This window comes from Platichthys flesus, chromosome 5, assembly GCF_949316205.1.
Source record: "Platichthys flesus chromosome 5, fPlaFle2.1, whole genome shotgun sequence".
Taxonomy (NCBI): domain Eukaryota; kingdom Metazoa; phylum Chordata; class Actinopteri; order Pleuronectiformes; family Pleuronectidae; genus Platichthys; species Platichthys flesus.
This window is the reverse complement of record NC_084949.1, coordinates 20,928,736-20,948,465: the sequence shown is the minus strand read 5'-3', so window position 1 is coordinate 20,948,465 and position 19,730 is coordinate 20,928,736. Positions and strand designations below refer to the sequence as shown.

The 19,730-nt window shown below is 46.1% G+C and overlaps 1 protein-coding gene across 1 annotated transcript in view; it reads left to right on the top strand.

Annotated features, from left to right (window-relative positions):
• The window catches only part of znf827 (zinc finger protein 827), a 65,756-nt gene extending 57,685 nt beyond the window's left edge, over positions 1-8,071 (top strand). The window contains exons 13-14 of the mRNA XM_062387014.1: positions 389-566; positions 3,675-8,071. Of these exons, the coding sequence (XP_062242998.1) occupies positions 389-566; positions 3,675-4,692 (1,196 nt within the window). The 3' untranslated portion in view covers positions 4,693-8,071. The remainder of the gene's footprint in view (positions 1-388; positions 567-3,674) is intronic.
• Positions 8,072-19,730: the final 11,659 nt, after the last annotated feature.

Below are 19,730 nucleotides of genomic sequence, written 5' to 3'. Positions count from 1 at the left end.
GAGCAGGCTCGGTTTTATCACGTCTGACACCTGTTTTTCATTCTGACATACACAGTTTTGCATCTGTCGATCAACGTGCCCTCTCCAAAGTTTTTATCAAGGGCCTGGCAGAATAAACTGTGGATAACTCCGGAGCAACTCACACGCACATACTGGCACCCCAGAACATTTCAGGAGATTATCCGGAGTTCAGTGCATGTCTGAGAGCGGCTTGATAAAATGGTCTCGGGGTTATCCAGAGTCGGCCGGGAAGACTACAGATGTATAATAACAATCAGTCTTGCCGAGTCTTAAGTTTAAACAGACTCTGCTTAAGAAAATAACAAACCCTAAAAAAAAACTGACTCTGTCTTAACTCACCCTCTTATCCTCCTGCTGCTGTCTCCAGGCTTTGAGTGCGTCTTCTGCAACTTTGTGTGCAAGACGCGCGGCATGTACGAGCGGCACCTCCAGATCCACCTCATCACGCGGATGTTCGAGTGCGACGTCTGCCACAAGTTCCTCAAGACGCCCGAGCAGCTGCTGGAGCACAAGAAGTGCCACACCGTCCCCTCCGGAGGGCTCAAGTAAGGAAAGCAAGTACAGACAGAGGTTCCTAACTCCGCCCATCCCTCCCCCCTCCCTCACCCTTCACCCGTTCAACTCACCGCACTCAAAAACACACAAGTACAGCAAGTGCACGTTCATAGAGCAACAATAGAAGTATGATATCCCAGAATATTTAAATTTGTATTCATTTCAATAAAAGAGAAAAGTTATATGTAGCAGTTTCAGGCATTCTCCTAAATGCACCATTTAAATTTAAAATAACCTGATTTTATCATTATTCTTTTTAACAAGAACTTATTTTTTGATGCTGGTAAACTAAGCTCCTTAATAAGGTAGAAACACAGAAACATGGTCTATTTGAAGATTATTCTCATTACCTCCTGAATCAGTTAACCTCCCTTTAATGTTCATTATCTGCAGCCAGCAAATGAAGTGATACAAGCTGTAGTCGTGCTCTTGTCTCTCTCTTGTCTCTTGGCAAGTGTAACTTATTAGACAGTAGTCTGTGGGCCTGCAGTGGCGGCTCTGAACATAAGGGAGAGTGGAAAGGAGATGGAAATTGGCTTCCCCTCAGGGTCTGTTGTTCCACTGCCCACAGCTAACAACCATGCCAAAGAAAAAATATCTGATGGAACCTGCATTTCAGAAAGTCGTTTTTCCCCCGAATACAGATCCTCTGTATATTCTACTGTGTATTATGTAAAATGTGTTGGCACATGAAGAAAACAATCATTTGGAAGCGACTGCAGACAGTCTCTAAACTCAAATGTCAGATGATTTACATTTGTAACATCATAGACTGGACTCAGACACAAGTCGATCCAAACGTAAATACAACAAAACTAATGCAGGCTTTCAAGCCTCAGACATCTAATGCACAGAATCCATCTTTTGAAAAAGACTCAAAGGGAGAATCTTTTCAATACATTTTCCAAATGGACTGGATAAAGGCCTCTCCATATAGAAACAGACTGCCACTCGGGGAGGAACCAATAGTCCCTTTATGAAACCACATTTAAATTCAGATAGATTTTCATCAAACGCAGACAAAACGATAACAGAAACACTTTATCTTCGCAGGTTTCTTAAATTTAGACAGTTCTCATAGCTCTCAGGTTATCTCAGCGACTTATTTGTGGTTGATGATTCACTCTTCAGACCAAACACAAGACAAGTGCACAGCAGAACTATATAAATTACATTGTTTCCAGCACATGTCAGTTCGAATGCTGTGGTTTCCTAATCTAAAGTTAAGAAATAGTAACAAGAAGTAAAGAAAGAAAAGAAAATGAATACACACAACTGAATGATATTGCACACATTGAAGAAGTAGATGATACATGAGGATTTTTTTTTCTTTATTAAGATCCATGAGCTATTCCGTTGGAAGCTCCATCTATCAATTTTAAGAAAAGTGATAAACAACAGACACACATGGACCTGCATATTAACCAAGGTAATATTATTCTATAACTTAATGCAGTCTAATTTTTCCAATACTGACAGTTTTTTTTTAGCTCTTGTCCTCTCCCATGCTTCCCTCTCCATCTCCATCTCCAGTCCCCCAGGAGCCTTTGTTGTACTGTGACACGTTAATGTCCCATTTCAGGCCTGTAAAGCGAACGTAAAGCCCATCTGTTGACCTCAACACCCACAACACACACCGATCATGTTCCTAGTCCAATAACAATAATGTATTCTCACACATTCAGGGGGGAGTTTTGGATAAAAAAAAATACATGAACACATTTTCCCTAAAAGGTTAAAGAAAGAATCGCACATGTAGAGCATTTTCGTAAAGATTAATTTCGGGGTAACACCAACCATTTCCTTTTTTTGGTTTGAGTTCTCATAACTCCAATCCGTACATCTGCAGACCCATCGAATGTCATTATGATTATCGCCTCATCTCGTCATAACCAAAGATCTGTGTTCCACATCTTTTTTCTGTGCGGTCATCGGTGGAGTTAGGATGTTTGTAATATGTGTGGAAACGGTAGCATTTCACTGAGCGTAAACCAGGAATGCAGCAAAGTTACACTTCTATTTAATACACAAATGCTGTAGATAGCAGAGACGCAAACACACAAGAAGCCCAGTCGAAGCCCCAAAGATATTCACACAGCTTCTATTAGTCATTCATTTGAGGACTCGCTTCTAGCTGTAGTGTGTGAGTGAATAAATAAATGTAAAGGAGGGTTTGTAACAGTTTTAAATGTCTCTTCTGTCTGCTGTGAATGTTTTTGAAGCCAGATTGATTTCTTTAAGGCAGCATTTTAAAAGGGAGATAAACAGGTTGTGGCTATTTTAGATTATTTTCATTCTACAGAGGAGAAAGAGAGAGAGAGTCCTTTTGATATTCTTTGTATTTAACTTTATCTGGAATCTGCCTTAACCCAATGTCTCTGCTGTATTGTTTAATTCTGCATAGGGCTGGTTTTACAGTCTTTTAATTTATGTAAGCCACATGTATATTTACTGAAAACAACAGGCAGGTCTAGCCAAAGTGTAAAAGTTAATGGACGTTAACAGGAAATTGACTCAAATTTCCCGACCTCAAGTCCAGAACAAGATGTTTTGTCCCAGTCTGGCGTGTATACACTTGAGCAATGTGAAGTGTTTTTATATATGTAGGAGTGTGTAGAGAGGGAGAGAGGGCCTTGACCATTTTTCGAGGTTTTTCTGAGGTGATTCTGTTCTGCAGGGTTTGTGAAGCGCTTTGGGGCCCAGAGCAGATGAAAGGTGCTATTTAAATGTAAGTGCCACTCCATTCCTTCATTTCCCTTCATGTCCTTCTGCTCCGATCCTTTCTCCAGCCTGTCAACCCTCCTCCTCTTCCTCCCACACACACGTATATACACATACAGCTGATCACCTCAAGTCTGCCATCATTAAACTGCCACACATACCACCATGAGCACACAGAACTGTACATTATACACACTTTTCCTTTTTCTGTCCTCCTCCTTTTCACCATTTTGTGTTATTCAATTTCAAGTCGTGTTAGGTGGTTGTGAAACGTACACTATGCCAACAACTGTCTTTTGCTTCTGTGTGTGTTGTGTCCACCCCCCCCCCCCCCCACCACCACTCCCTCCCTGCTTCCCTTTCGTTGCATTACCCAGGTGCCCTTTCTGCATCTACTCCACCAATCGTCCAGCGGCCATGGAGTGCCACCTTAAGACGCACTGTAAGATGGAGTACCGCTGCCGCATCTGCCAGGGACTGTGGCCCGACCAGTCTTCATTGGAGGCCCACATGCGCGGGCACCGCCTGGGCAACCACTACAAGTGTGAGCAGTGTGGCTACTTGTCCAAGACGGCCAATAAGCTGATCGAGCATGTGCGTGTGCACACGGGCGAGCGGCCCTTCCACTGTGACCGCTGCTCCTACAGCTGCAAGCGCAAGGACAACCTCAACCTGCACAAGAAGCTGAAGCACGCGCCGCGCCAGACTTTCGGCTGCCAAGAGTGCCCTTTCACCACGACTCACCCTTTTGTCTTCAGCCGCCACCTCAAGAAACACCAGAGTGGAGGAGCGGGGGGACTGGACGAAGGCTTAGGAGGAGAGGAGGAAGAAGACGAGGAGGCAGGAGAGGAGGAGCTGCCTTTCGAGGGAACATCGCCGGGGGGCTCGTCGTTGCAGAAGAGTCACGAGAAATTCCTGTTCGGCGGAGGGGGAGGAAGCAGCGGAGGGAGTGGGAGTAACAGCCCCCTCATGAGTCTAACGGCGTCCCAGGCGCTCCAGTCCGTTGCCCTGTCATTCACACTGGGCAGATCCAAACACCTGGACGCCAAAGGTCCTCTGCACCGCTTGGTCAACACCAACGGCAACAACGCCATGAGAAACCCCAGCAGCTCGAGCAGCATCAGCCCCTCCCTCTTCCTCCCCTCCTCCCGCCACGTGTTCGAGCAGTACAGGAACTGGGACCGGGCGCACCTGATCCCCCTCACCACCCTGTTCACCCACAACAGCCGCTTCACATTCCACTCGCACCTCCACTCCAGATCGCGGCCCGCCACAACTCCTCTCCTCTTCTCCTCCAGCTCGGCCTCCCCCTCCCGCTCTCCCCCCTCACCCACCTCCCACAAACACTCCTTCCTGGCCTACCTGGGACTGATGGAGAGGGCCAAGACTGTTTGACCTCGCCCAACTCCTCCTCTCCTCTCCTCGCTCGTTCCCTCACTCCTCGGACGGTGGCGTGACACTAGACCACTGCATCGGGAGCAACATCTTTTCCAATCAGACCAGCAGAATAAGCTGGACCAGACAAACTTATTAAAGAAAAGAGAAAAAAAACATTTATAAGATAATAAGGCTGTACATGCTAAAAATGCATTTATATCAAAAAGCTGCTTTTCTTATCAGTTCTATCAATTGAATTATTACTACTTCAGCTACTACTCTCTATTACCTTTTTGTTTTCTGCTTTGAAAAGTCTGAATGACCTGGACCCAGTTGCATTATCTAAGGAAACTTACATATCTCAGTTTTATAGATCTTTTTTCTTTAGTCGTTTGATGAGATAAAAAGACGAAACAAAACTTGCGAGTGCTACATTTTTAGTGCATTTTTGTCTATTGCTATTATGCATCGAAATAGCATGCCTGTTTCTGTGTTCCAACTAGCTTTGACGTCATTAGGAAGCTAAAGTCGAGATATCCTGAAGTGTTAGCGGTGCGACCGAACCAATGAAACGGCATGCTCGCATTGGAAAAGGCACGTTTCCAAAGCAACGCCTCAAACCACGCACTTACCTTATTTATCAATCTTGTACAAAGTTTTGTAGCCCCTCCCATCTATTTGATTTCTGTTGGTCTTTTGTATAATGGTGAAACCATATTATGCATAGCTGCTGCCTGATATCACTTCTGTCTCAGAACATTTCTTATTTTCAATGGTTACAAGCTCATTTAATCATTTTTTTGGTCTAAGCTAATAGAACAGAAAATAAGCTGTGATTATGTTAGTATTCAAATCTGTTAATGAATATATTCAAAATGACCCAACAGCGCAAAGAAACATTTTTATTTCTAAAAATTTGACTTAATATAAATGTTAAATCCCTCAGACGATGAATACACCATAATGTTCTTCTGAGACCGAGTGGATTTCAGCGCAGGTTCTTATGCAGAACTGTGTCTCACGCACCTGTACTTAGAAGAGATATATGAGATAACTGTTTTGTGGTGGTGGCCGGCATGGGTCAGCGAGCTGCCCACAGCCACGGTCACCACAGGCCGATTCAATGGTGCTTTTTTGAGCTTTTTGTAATTTTTTGTGTACAAAAAAATAGAAAAAAAATCTGTTCCAAAATGACTTGAATGAATGTATTTTGGTTTATGTACATGGATAAAGAAGCGACGCAGAAGTGTGAGCAGGGACGTCCTCTGTGCGGGTCAAGGCGGGGGTGTCGGTGTGTTTGGTGGCCTTCTGTGTCCTTTTCTTTGGTTTTTGTCATTTTTACATTTTTTTACTGAGCCTTTTACATCATAATAAAACGTTTTCTACTAACATCCATAGTGCACCTATCGGGATGAGAGAAAGAAGAAGCTCCTGCAGGTGCGACGCTGAAGCGAAGCCGTTCACAAGTGCCGCATTAGACGGCTTCCGTTAGTCTGGCTGACACGGTACTGCTCGATACCCTCCCTCCTGTCGACCTTTTGAGTTTTTATTGCACTTACTGTAGCTACACTTCAAGCCAAAAGCACTTAAATCTTTTATTTTCCTTTTTTTTTTCTTTTTTAAGTGCAAACTTAGATCCACCACGTCACCATAATGTGAAGTAGACAGTCATCGCTGGAAATGACTCAATCAAAACATCCCTTAGTTTCACATGTAGACATTTCTCTGCCTCCGTACAGAGCCCCCCCTCCCTTAAAGTCAGCCGAGGAAAAAACATTTTAATCTGTAAATGACTTCTTACTTCGGAGAATAAGGAATTGAGCATTTTACACAGTCGCTTCCATCAACAAAGTCCAATTTATCTTGATTTAAGGATACATTTTATTCTATATTCTGAGTCTCAGCAGAAAGATGTCGTTTGCAAAGCTGGTTTTTATCTTTTTCTCAGCTGACCCTGAGGAGTGTGAGGGGGGGGGGGCTCCATAGCCTCCGTGAAAACCGGAGAAAGTAAATTAATACAAATTGCATGAATTAGACAGTGGAGGTTAAGCTCTCCCTGGGAACTCAAAAGTCCCAGGCTAAATTGTGATCGCCAATTTTGCACAGTGCTGCACTTTTTGATTATGAGAATATGTATTTATCCATTTAATGCTCAACAAGAAGAGTGTGTTTTGTGAGGTGGGGCAGCGTAGTACAAGCGTTTTATTTTTTTGAAAAGCTTTACCCGTCATCAATCGTGCTTCTGTTCCAAGTTGTCTTCAAGCCAAAATCCCTTATTGTAAAGGGATTGTTTCTTTTCTCTGTCATTTCCTCTCTCTTTTTGGGTCTGTTTTGCTCATGTGTTTTGTTACAATGACTCATTGTTGCTTTTATTTTTATTTTTCTACTTAAATCTTGTCAGAAAAATGTTGATTGGACAGAAAACATGACTTGTCAAGACCAAAATGTAAGTCGCTGCAGGATGTGATGTTAGGATTGAATCCGTCACGTCCTGCTCCGGAGCGATGTCTTCGATTGTCTCCCTCTTTACACTGTTTGATTGTCCCTTTTTGCTCAGTCAATGCCTGGCATGCTGTCTCTGGAGTGAAAGGAGCATCCCTCCAACACACACACACACACAAACACACACTCTCTCCTTGTACTATCTATGTTATCTTTTATACTCTAGTGCCACTTGGTGGAAGGAAACCACCTGAGACTTCTGAGAATAAGTCAAACTAATTGTCAGGGTCCACGAGAAGAAAGAAGCTGAAGAGAAAAAACGAGAATGTGTTCCACTCTTGACACCTTTTTAAAAATGTCTGCCTTTTAATATAATCATGAATGGCTGCACTTCTTTATGTCCCCCGGGTTCGAGTGTAATGTTTAAAAAGGTAACACGGCTCTTATCCGTTTAAATAAAAAAAAAAATAACAGTATTCTTTTAAGCACTTATTCTGTTTATTTTGCCCGATCGTGTGCAGCACAGAGACTTTTTGTTTTCGAAGCTTGACTACCTTTTCGGCACTTCAGAGTATGCATGACATTGCCCTCGCTCTTGTTCTTCAGCACTTAACTGTGTTTAAAACTAACTCCCTCGGTTGCATTTAGTTAGCATCAGCCTGCACTGTCCTACAATCAGTTAGCTTTTATGTCGGCTGTGTTTTATGATTAGAAAAGGCTCAACTCTCTTTTCTTTTGGCACTCGGTAAAGATGTGTATGTGCTGTATAAAGCTTTTTTTTATTACTCCATTGTTAAGGCTGTACAGGGTTGTGACGATAACTGGTAAATAGAACATTTGTACTTTTTTTTTGTTTTGTATTTGTTTTGTTTTTTTATGTTTGGCATTATTTTATGTTCAACTTGCCAGATCTAAATGTAACAGGATTTGAAAGTAAAGCTTACATCAGATTTCATGTCTGTTGTCTCCTTTCTCTTTGTTATTTTGGTTCAAACTGTGTCACAGCTTCACTGTGTTAGATATGTAAGTGTCATTATTGTAAGATGCTCAATGCCTCATTCAAAAATAACCCAATAAATTAACCAATTTGTTGATTAAATATTAGAAAATTGAAGAACACCACAAAATTCCAGCCACTCAAGTATGAACATGTTTCCTTTCTGCTGCTACACAGGACAGAGCTCTTCTATATTATTTTATATCAGTTAAATGTCCTTTGGATTGTCCGGACAAGACTTTTTACATTTCACAGATTTAATTCAGTGTTGGGAAGAAAATCAGTTGTAGCTCTAACGGAGAGAAACAGCCCAGTTATCACACAATTCATTCTTAAGCAGAGTTTCCTAATACGATATTAAGAGAGAAATGAATTTGGCAGCCCCAACTTAATTATTGGAGAAGAGTAGTTGGATAAAACAATCTACTAAAGGTTCATTATTGGATACTATAAATTTTGCTTAATTTTGTTTCAGACAGGAAGGTTTTTGATGTAACACGTAGTGAACAACAGTTTTATGGTTATAAGAAACAGTGAAAAGTCATTAAAGGGCTCAGAAGAAAAGAAAAATGTTCTGCAAATCATTGAATACTCCATCTGCTGAAAAAGGACATGACAGAGAAGACGACAATAAAACAAACCTGAATTCCTCCATAAACATCTCGTAAAAAAAACACTCAAAGGGAACGAAAAGTCAAAAACAAGTCGATAACGAGAGAAGACATAAAAATAACGGCGGAGAAAATCAGTTTGAGAGCAGACGTCGTTCAGCAGGGAGACGGTGACACGAGTTAAACAGAAGCACTGATCAGCTTTGAGGGACGTGGCAGCGTCTAATTCATAGCGCTGGCGAGCCATCATAATAATAAGGAACAGGATCTGTCATGGCGTCTAGCTGGTGTTTTTATGGGAGGTCTCTCTCTCTCGCTCTCCTCTCTGGGTCGTAGTAATGAAAGTTACAGCACGTTCTCGCCCAGCCAAAGGTTTGCTCTGCCTAATGAAAACAGATGAAGCAGAGATAAAGTGTTTGCTGACATTAAGGGACTCATTTATCACCGTTAGCCCCCGAGCTATAGAACACCTTGGTCTGGAGCTCTCCTTTAACAGGCCCTGCCTCACAGCACCCAGGTGGCTCGCCGCAGCCTTCCAGCAGCATCAGCGCCTCCATCTTTACCTCTCTTTCTATTTCACTCGTTTTCTTTTTTTTTTTGCATTGTTCTCACGAGTTATTTTTCCGGTTTTACATCGCCTCGCACACGGCGTCTCATTTGCAGGGTTTGTCTGGGTTAGAGCAGGAAAACAAATAAAAAGGCAGTTTCAAAGGAGCCTTATGAAATGTAAAGGATTTGGCAGAAGTTGCAGGACCTCCAGGTTGACCCGGGCGGGTTCAGCAGCCATCCCAAGCCCGATCGCTCCTGTTGAGGGGCCGTGTGTGTTTTCATCTCGCTGCTCATCTCGCCTGTGTATTAATGAATCTTTTCGGCTGTGTTTAAAGCTGCTTAATTAAGTTCAAAGCAGCGCTCGGGGCCCAGCGCGCCGGCTCAGCTGACCTCCCTGCGAGTGGAAGTGTTGATTAGGAAGTGAGGAGACATGCAGGCACTGCAGGGGACGGCTATTGATTGAAAGGATAGAAAAAAGCTCATTTGGATTTTGTGATTGGAATATCACACTGTACAGGGCTGTTTTTCTTCGTTAGCCGAGCAGAACAATAACAGCTCGGTGGTTTGGTGATATCGTCGACTGAGTGAGGGAATTTCTGTGATAAGACCAAACGCCGGAGTTTTCCCTCATCCCAATAATAGCCCTTCACCCCGGCCCGAGCTGTCTGCACAATGTCGACCTTTCGACACCACCTCACCAAAGTTGGCCGCTGTCGATCGATAGCGTGTTAGCTTTTTGTTTGTAGGTTCAGGCTGCCTTGGCTTTATTACAGCTGCTGAGAGTCATGGGGGAGTCGTGCACGGCTTTGTGAGAGAGGAGCTCCCTCTTGTTTGCCAAAAGTGTAATCCCACCGTGACCTGCCGTGACCCTGCCCTGAGAGGAAAGCTGCTTAGACAGAAGTGCGTGTCTGTGGGAGCTCCCAGCTGCCTGGCCTCCCTCTCTCCTCCTCTCTGCTTCTCTCTGTGCTGCTCACTACATCCACCTCGCTCTGGATCTCTTCCCTGTCCAGCTCCATGTTCATCTCTCCATCACACAGAGTCTCACCCTCGCTCTCTGCTCCTCTTTCATCATCTCCTCTTTACCTCCTCATTCTTCTCTGCCTCGTCATTTTCCCCTTCACTCACTTCACTCAGCATTGGTACTTCCAGGACTCCTCCTCCTCCTCCTGCTCCTCTTGCCGCCCCAACGCCCCTCCGCCCCTGCACCTTCAAGGTTTTTAGCCTGTGAGGGAGCCCAGCCTCGGTTAAGTGGAGACAGATCTCCTATTTATTTGCTCCAACAGAGAACACAAACACACAGAGTCCTGCCATAGACGGCCGTTGGGTACGGGCTGTGGAGCAGGACCAGTGGTTCACAGGAGGGAGAAAATGAAGGAAGAGAATCACCTCTGGAATCGATTTGGGACGGGATGAGGCCCGGGCTAAAATGGAGAATTACACTCCGCTGAGGGCTGCTGGCTGATTTCTAAATCTTTTCATCCTCGGAAAAAAACTAAAAAAGGCCCCGAAATGGATCGGTAACTGTGAGATTTCATGTTTATTCAGCCCCCAAAAGCTGTAGAGGTCAGCAGAGGCAAAGCACGAGGCAGAAACAAAGACGTCAGGGCTGAGGTGCGCCTCGGGGAACAGCAGTTCCACGGGCCCGTGTGGCGTGTCACTCGCCACTCCAAGTTGGGCTGGACACGCATGGCGGGACATGTATTTACATGCATGTTTGGTGCCAGGCCCGGGGGGCATAGCATCACTGCCTGCCCGCCCCCCCGCTGTGCCACTTCCCCGTTCTCTAGGGTGAGACATCACTCGGTGGGGGTCAGCAGCAATCTGATTCAGGAAGCACCGTGGGGGGTGTTTTTTGGGGAAGGGAAGTGGGGGGGGGGGGGGGGGGATTACCCACAAGTCTCTGTGCCCGGCATATGCAGACTTAGGGCCGTCTGAATCAGCAGGGGGGGGGACAGATCATACCCCCCTGCTGGCTGCACCCGCAAATATAAAGCCAGAGCTTGGCCACTCCAAACTGGATGACAAACACATTATGGACGAGAGGAGGGGGAGGGTAGCGGTTCAGAGGAAGAGCGGCTCGACTTAAGGACGATGGTGTCTTTGAAATAGATCGGACACAAGCCAGCCAGTAAGACTCCCCTGTTACCATGGCTCTCGGGGACAGACACGGGTTACAGACCTCGAGACATCGCCGAGCGTCTCACGCGTGAAATCTCTGGCGATCAGTCCGACGTGACAACACACAACAAGGATTTCTGTGTGTCGGGATCTGCAGAGGTTTGAAGTGAGGAGATTTCCTCCAAGGTCAAGTCCAAACTAATCAGCCTCCTCCTTCCCGTGGACGGAGTAATGGAGTAGAACAGTGACCCCCAGCCGACCCTGTGGATCCGCGGCAGGGAAAACTGACCTGGAAACCAATTATTAAACAGAATTATTCAGACGGAGCCGCCATTTATTAATAAACATGTGAGTCACTCACAAAAAAGAAATGAAAAAGGAGCTTCACTAAATGTGAGGGAGTTCCACAGCGCCTGTCCCGACACCTTAAGTCCTGCAGGATAATAAGCTCCTTTTACTCTGTATCCTAAAGATGATTTGTGCCGAGGGTTGATTACAACCTGGTTAGCTCCCCTTAATTATCTCGTGCACTTGAGCTTTTAATGATTTCCATGATTCAATTATCCCTAACTGAATTCCTGTCTTCAATCAATTAAAGCCATAGCTGCACACTCATCCATCTTCCAATCAGGGGCAGCAGGAATCCCGCCATCCATTCTCATTTGTCAAGAGAGTGGGTCAAACAAATTAACAGAGATCGCATCCATCCACGTCCTTCTCCTCTTTCTCTCACAACCTTTTCCTGTTACTTCGGTTCCTCTCCTCCTTCCTGGTTTGTTTGCGTCGGATGGTTTCTCTTTGTACGCCGTGTCCTCGACAGAAACAGGTTGTGGTTGAATTTAGATTTTTAACTATTATTATAAATAGGAAGGATGCAGGTCTCCTACCACCCTGACCTTTCAGCTGCACAAACAACCGCTGTGCACTGCTGAGACCTCCTCTAGATACAGTGTCGTCTTTTATCTGGAACCCTTTTGTCCTTCTCGATGGCGGATGCTAAGGTGAGTGACGGGGGGGGGGGGCACGAGCACTTAAAGACACCAACGCCCACTTATGTACACAAACACACACAGTTTGGCACCATCTGCTGGAACCTTTACAGACACGTGAGAGAAATATTTGTAATAAAGTTGTAGCAGAGGATATTTGTGACAAAGTGTGGAATAAAAAATGACTCTGCCCGAAACAGGAGAACTGCAAATTGCTCCAGTGAGATCAACACACACACACACACACACACACACTTCAAGGGTCCGTGGGAGCAGATTGGTTGTTTTTGACAGAAAACCAAAGGCATGTCTGACGGATGAAGGCAGCCCTGTTCAGCCGGTTCACAGTCGAATTAGAGAAGGAAGCAGCAGCACAGGAATGGTTGCCAAGGTGCCCAGATAGTCATTTAACCCTCATTGGTTGAAAGGGAAGCCGAGGGCAGCGCAGCCTTTTCACATGCTGCTCTTTCCATCCCCATTATCTCCTCTGTCTCATCCCCGCTCGCCACCAATATGGTTTCCTTGAAAGGGCTCCGCATTCTTTTAAATGTAAATACCAAACTGTGCTCTGTCTGCACAGGGTGGAGCTGGAGATTAGGTTCTGATGCTCCAGCACCACCGTGGCTCTCTCTCTCTCTTTGGCAAAATCATTTAAACGGCAGCGGCGGCCACAGAGCACAGCGTCGGGGCTGTTCTGGTCACATTGAACATCGGATTAGATCAAACAGAGAGAAGAAGCCCACTGGGCTGCAGAGGCCTTGTCCGAGCGTCTCGCTGTGATGGACTCAAAATGGCAAAAAAAAATGGCCGAAAACTTCAATCTCATCCCTCATTCAGAGGACGGCCTCCTCCGCTACATCCTTCCTCAAAGCCCTTGTGTTTTTTTTTTCCTTTTGGACGGCCGGTGAGCGTGCATTCCCTGGCACGATTTTCAATAGCGCTCCCCCTGGAGTAGCAGGGGAATGGCTATCACAACAATTACACTGACAGCTCTTTTCTAAAGTGCACTTGATTTATTTGATTTAGCGAAGATTAATGGCCCTCCCTGGTAGCAGGCCCGGCTGAGCTCTGCAGTGAAACCCGGGCCCTGCATCCCTGCACCAGCGCAGGTGGATGCTGCTGCAGATAATGGAATTGCATGAAATATATGCACACGTACAAACATGTTTATAAATAAACTCGCAAATCATCCCTGAGCATGTTTAATTTGACTGAAACTGTAGCCTGTTCTTTTGTGCTTGTTTTGCTTCCTAGTTACTCCTGAAGTGAGAGATTAAATTGTCCCAGTCGTACATCAGCTTTACAGATGATTACAGCAGACACAGGGAAATAGAGCAAACACACACTCTCATGTAATCAAGCTGAAGTGTCGCTTTATGATGTACAAGCAAATGTAACTTTTAGATTTTATTCTTAATGTTTGAAAACAGTGAATTCCTGCCAAAATAAGAAAAAAAATCAGTTCACTGAAGCCTAAACTTGAATCAAATCAAATACTTGATTAAAAGATGGAATTTAGGCAACGTCTGCCTTGTATTTGCAAATCCACGGATGTTGTGCGTATTATTGAAGTAAAGTTTTTTAGATTATAACTGATGAGGACTAAACAGCCTTTTACTGTTCTGTGGATATTTGTCAGTGCCTGTCTGTATCTTGTTTTTGTCTTTTGCCTTCAGGGTCAATTAAGTTGTATTTTATATTTATTTTCTACACACTGTTCTACAATATACACTATTATTTGTGATGTTTTGTGTTAAACTGTGTTGGTAAACTTATCTCACCAGTAGAATATTCCTGTAAAATTATTTTCTGTCTAAAGAATTGTTTATTAAAAGATCTCAGTGCAAACAAGTTGCTTCAAAATAAACTGACAGTGGTTTGGTTCAAGCTCAAGTCTGTTTTACATTTGCACGTCTGTTTAAATTACTTCTTTTTATGCTTGTCCACACTATCAAATCAGTTCTTAGATTCTTATGTTACAAAAAACGTATTTGAAAGACACACATGTTCCTGAAACCGGCTGCTAGAGGGAGACACATGCCCCTCCACCACGTGCCAGATAGTGCTATGTCTGGCTGGCCGGCAGACAGTCGCCAGGCCAGCGGTCCGGTACGGTCCAGTGAGGTTGGCACTGACGTCTGCCCATCTGCCCGAGTTGACACGTTCGCTCCCACACCACTTGTCCGGGAGGACGAAATGTGCCGTGGTGTCCTGGCAAGGTTCCCCGAAATGTCAACCTGGCGTGACAAACCCATGCCGGCCCCTTGGCCCTCACAGGCCCGGTAATGTGGGGCATCGCCCTGGAACAGACGAGGAGCCAGGAACATGCCACGGTAACAAAAACTGCTGATCGACTGCTGGGGCGCCACCATCTTGTCCAGGGTGGGTAGAGCTTGTTCGGTCAGGTAGAGGACCACTGTTCTCATTACTGCCTCTGAACCTTACTCAACGTGGCTATTGGTTAGTTGATAGAGGGCGGCTGGATAGGAAAGAGACATCACAAGCAGGAGATGCATGTGGGAACCACGGTTGGATCCAGGGCCCAAGCAATCCCATCCCATTAAAAAATTATGAAAGAGAAACTAACTTCCTCTCCTCTCACGAGCCAAAAACAATGGACGCGAAAGAGAAATAACATGCGGAACATATTTTCTCTTGAGTGAGCAGATGGTCTTGGAGGTGCTGAGGGTCTGATGCTGGCTGACTCTGTCCCACAGTCCCCTCAGGGCAGCAACTGTGAGTGGTCATTAACACAGGGAGCAGGCCATGCCAGGAGAGAGAGGGGACTAGCTGTAGTTAACAGCCACTATCCACTTAAATCCTGCTTCTCGGTGCTAAACAGGAACAGCTACAGCATTTCTCCCGGTTGCCAAAGCTGTGAAGGCAACACATCATGAAAGACCTCTGGAAAAAAAGTCATTGTTTTGTGTGCACAAAGGAGCAGAATGGGGAAAGGTGTGGTTCTACTCCACTGCGCCTCATCACTCACTTTTTCTGAAGCCGAGGTTATGGTGGGGGCCGCCTGGCACTTATCCATACACTGCAAATCATGGCATTTGTGTGTGCGCGCACGTGTGTGTGCACAGCGGAGCCGTGGACAGGTATGACAAGCTGACCTCCACATGTTACCATAGAGAGTGTGTGGCCCAGTGTTACCTGTCATAACTCGGGCTGCCTGGAGCCCCAGAGCACCAGCTTGACCAGGCCACTGGGCAGCAGGAAATAATAGAGACTGGCAACAGGGCAATGAGGGGTCACACGGAGGCGGAGGGGAGGGGGACAGGGACATGTGACAGGAGGACTGGTGGGAGGATGAAAGCAGGAGAGTGAGGAGAAGAAGAGAGGAAAGAGAAATTGAGGAGAGCTGTGAGGATAATGATGTGGGAGCAAGTGGGTCAATCAAGGAGCAAAGAGAGGGAGATAAAAGAGAGCAAAGTGGGGAAGGTGGCTGCTGAACTCTCTGCATATTAAGTCCTTGAAGAGAGCTCGGAATTATGCGTAAAAGGCAGCGGAGGATGAGAAGAGGAAATCTGGCTCGTGTTTCCCTCAGCATCTGTCAGAAAAACCTCAAACCAGAGAAATGACGCCTCAGTTTGCACAGCACACACCAACTGGCATCATCTCCCCTTTGTTCTGAAGTGGAGCTTCTCCCAGCGAGTGGAACACTGGAGCGTCCTCGAGGTGCAGCCGCTCGCCTGCAGAGATGGAACAGCTGAATTCACTTAGGCGAGCTTGGCCAGCAATTAAAGTGCCGGATTAAGAGTGATTGCATTTTGTGTCCTGAGGAGGCGCTGCCTGCCATCTTGAGAGGTCTCATTAACATGGCGGCCGTGGGCTGTGGCGAGCAGTGCCACAGGCAGTTAAAAAATAATGGAGACATTATCAACCTTAATGTCCTGTACCTGGAGTGGAGAAGATTTTATAATCACTATTGTGATGGGCCACCGGCTGCCAGTTGGGCAAAAGGGAAAGGTTGGATGAAGATAACCCTTCTTCTGACCAGACCCCTGTGTGTGTTTCTGATCAGCCACTACACGTGGGGAGTCTGAGCAGCTGGATTTCATTAATTGAGTGCTGGCAGCGCTCTGCTCTGGCGGCAGGGGTGAGTCACACTGGTGGGATTGGTCTCTCTCTCCCTGATATCATCTTCCAACCATAACTACAAATAATTATTCACTCAAATCCATTACTGGAGGTCAATCACGTTGCCCAATCAGTTCTAAAGTCCAATTACTGGCGCCAAGGCTCTATTCGCGCTTTCCTGCAGATGGAGGCCTGGCCCACAGGCTGCCCAGTACATTACACACAGCAAACATAGTGGTGTGTGCCTGTGCGGGAGAGCGAGTCTCCTCAGGTGGGTAATAAAGCAGAGGTACATACTGGTCCCCTGGGGCGTCCTGACCGTACCATCCAGCAGACTTCACCAGGTTAAATAGAATTAACCCACGCCATGAGACGCACGTCGAATACCAACCACGACTCGTCGCTCGACCGGCGAGAGAGCACGCACACTGCAGCCCGGTGATAACATCCATCTCCAGCCGCTGATATAATAAGACATGTCGCCATAAGGGTCTTCCATAGAGAGGCTGCACGGTGACCCATCAGAGCAGCGTAATGAGTGGGGGGGTGTTACATGCAGCATTCACACACAGACACACACTCTTTGCTGCCGCTCTCCAACCCCATTAGTGTGTGGCTCCTTGTGTCGTTTGCAGGCGTCTTGAAAGTGAGCCTGGAGGAAACGCTCCTCACACACACTCATCTGTCACTACAGAGAGACAGCAGTGCAGCCAGCCGAGGGGGAGCGGCTGGGCGGGCAACAAGGCAGGCGCTGTGCTTGTGTGTGTCTGTGTGTGTGTGTGTGTGTGTACAAGATGTGTAAGAAGAACAGGAGTCCTGTTAATGTATGTGAGTGTGTTGGTATGTGAGGAGCAGAGCACACATGGCAGGGACGGGGACGGGGGGGGGGTTGGTGAGGCTTTGTGGCTCAGCAGCCCATGACCGGTTGTCACACTGCAACACATGCAGTACACACAAAGCCCCCCCGGCCGCCTGGTGGGAGGGCCCGTCTGACATTTCCCTCCGTGTGTCAGCCTTCCCTCACACTCTGATCTGACCAGAAGACAAACCCAACTCCAGCCCAGACAGAACGAGAAGCAGAGCCGGGGCCACGATACGTCGGTTTTGTTTACCGACTTTTATAGCGGCTCCATTGTTCAGCGTTGACTTCTGAGGTTTTTGAAGGAGGTGTGTGGGGGGGGGGGGGGGTTGGGGAAGCTGAGTTTCTTGAGACGGCAATTACACCAGCGTGAGGGCACCGGTTTCTCTTTGTCCTGAGCCAGGAAAGCATTCAGACTGCTGACACAAAGAATGACTGTCAGTGCAGGCTCCTCCATTGAACATAAAATAAACCTCATCAAAGAGCCAGTCTCTGTCCTCTGCTTACATTCGACAGATCCAGCGAAATGCCAAACACATGTGGACGGGCTCAGTGTTTGGGCTAAAATGGCCGAACACGATCCAGCGGCATCCGAGTTAATCTTCCTTAGTGAAAACCGCATGGTGTTGTTTACACTGGAGACGACTGTGTGTATGTATATGCGTGTGTGTATATGCGTGTGTGTGTGTGTGTGTATAAATGCATATGTGTGTGTGTGTGGAGAGCGTCCAGAGCTGCAAAACTCACTGTTCCAGTCTGCAAAGCCCGGGCAGTTACAGTGTGTATGCGTTGGTGTCAGCATGATGGAGGAGACGGGTGTTACTCAGACCTAATGAATCCATCTGCATTCAAGGGGCATTCTTCCTCTTGTTCGCAGGCAGGAGCAAACGAGCGGCGACCTGGGAGCCCGTCCAGCAGTTTTGAGGGGGGGGGGCTTAGGCTAAGTTTTTCCTAAGCAGACAGAGCGAGGATAAACGTGGATTAGTTTTAAATTCACATTCATTTCTCCCCCCCCCTCGCTTGAATATTGGCTGTTTTTAAGAGGCTGAAAGCCATAGAGCCACACAATCAGCCCGCCCCCCCCCCCCCCCCCCCCACACACACACACACGTCCTGTACTGTACTGTAGATTCACTCCTTTGTGCTTTTCAGCGACGACTGAGAATTAGGCGAGGAGCAGGGTTTGGCACCGAGGGCGAGGAGCACTACAGTACAGCCTGAGCTCCAGGAGAGAGGCAGCCACTGATCTCCTCACCTCCAACTGACCTGGCACCCAGGGCAACCTCAATGAAGAATGGATGGAGGGCAGGAGGCGGGGGGGGGGGGCAGTACGGAGGGGGAGACTGATTGGCACTGAGGGCCCAGTCATTAGGATATTGAAACCAGGGCTGAGTGGAATTAGGGAGACCTCTAGTGGCTAAAGAAAGTTAGAGCAAAATGAAAACATGTATATTTTGAGTTTTAGACACTTACTACATTCAATTTTAACTAACTCTATATTCTGCAATTTATAAAATGGCACAACATTGTCTGTTGATAACTTTTAACACATTAAACTGTTGTTTGGGATTTTTTCCGATATTCACTTAATTTTAACTAAGCAGACTCACTTCTTAAATGTTGGCTTAAAACCACCTTTTTAACCAGAGCTGAACCAATCTGATTTTTTTTGTGTATAAAAAGGAATCTTTATGTCTCTCAAAGGTGACGTCTCTCTCTCTCTCTCTCTCTCAGAATTGGGACATTTCCTCAAACCATGTAAATGGCGAAGGTTCATTCATCGACAAAGGAGACGATGTTGTAATAACGCTGTAATAACTAATTTGAAAAATTGAGTCAAATTTACCTAAATATTAGAGTTAAATTAATGTAAATATTTGAGATAAATTGACTTAAAGGGGACATATTATGCCCATTCTACCACAGTTGATATGGTTCCTTGGGTTCTTAATGAAATGTCTGTAACATATTTTGGCCGAAATACCACAAGGATCATTTAAAACAGCACCTTTTTACCATGTCTAAAACAGCCCTCCTCAGATTGACCTGTGTGAGTGCCCCCTTCACCCCTCCTCCCTCCTTCACCCAGATTTTTAGCTATCCATTACCTCTGTAGAAATATGGCTACTGGAGACGAAGATACAATCTTGCAACCATGTAGTTTTGAACCAGGGTCAGGTGGGCCAAAGCCTGGCTGCAAGAGCCCCCGCTCCCCAGTGCAGCCCGCAGTGGGAGCAGTGGGAGCTTGAGCTGGCGCAGCAGCAGCATCCTTCCCAAGGGGCAACATCCTGGGCTGAGCAATGAGGGCGATACGGAAGTGTAAAAAGCTGCAGTTCACTGGGTGGCTCCAAGAAACAGAAAGTCCCATTGACTCCCATGTTAAAAAGGCCGACTTTAGAGCAGAATTA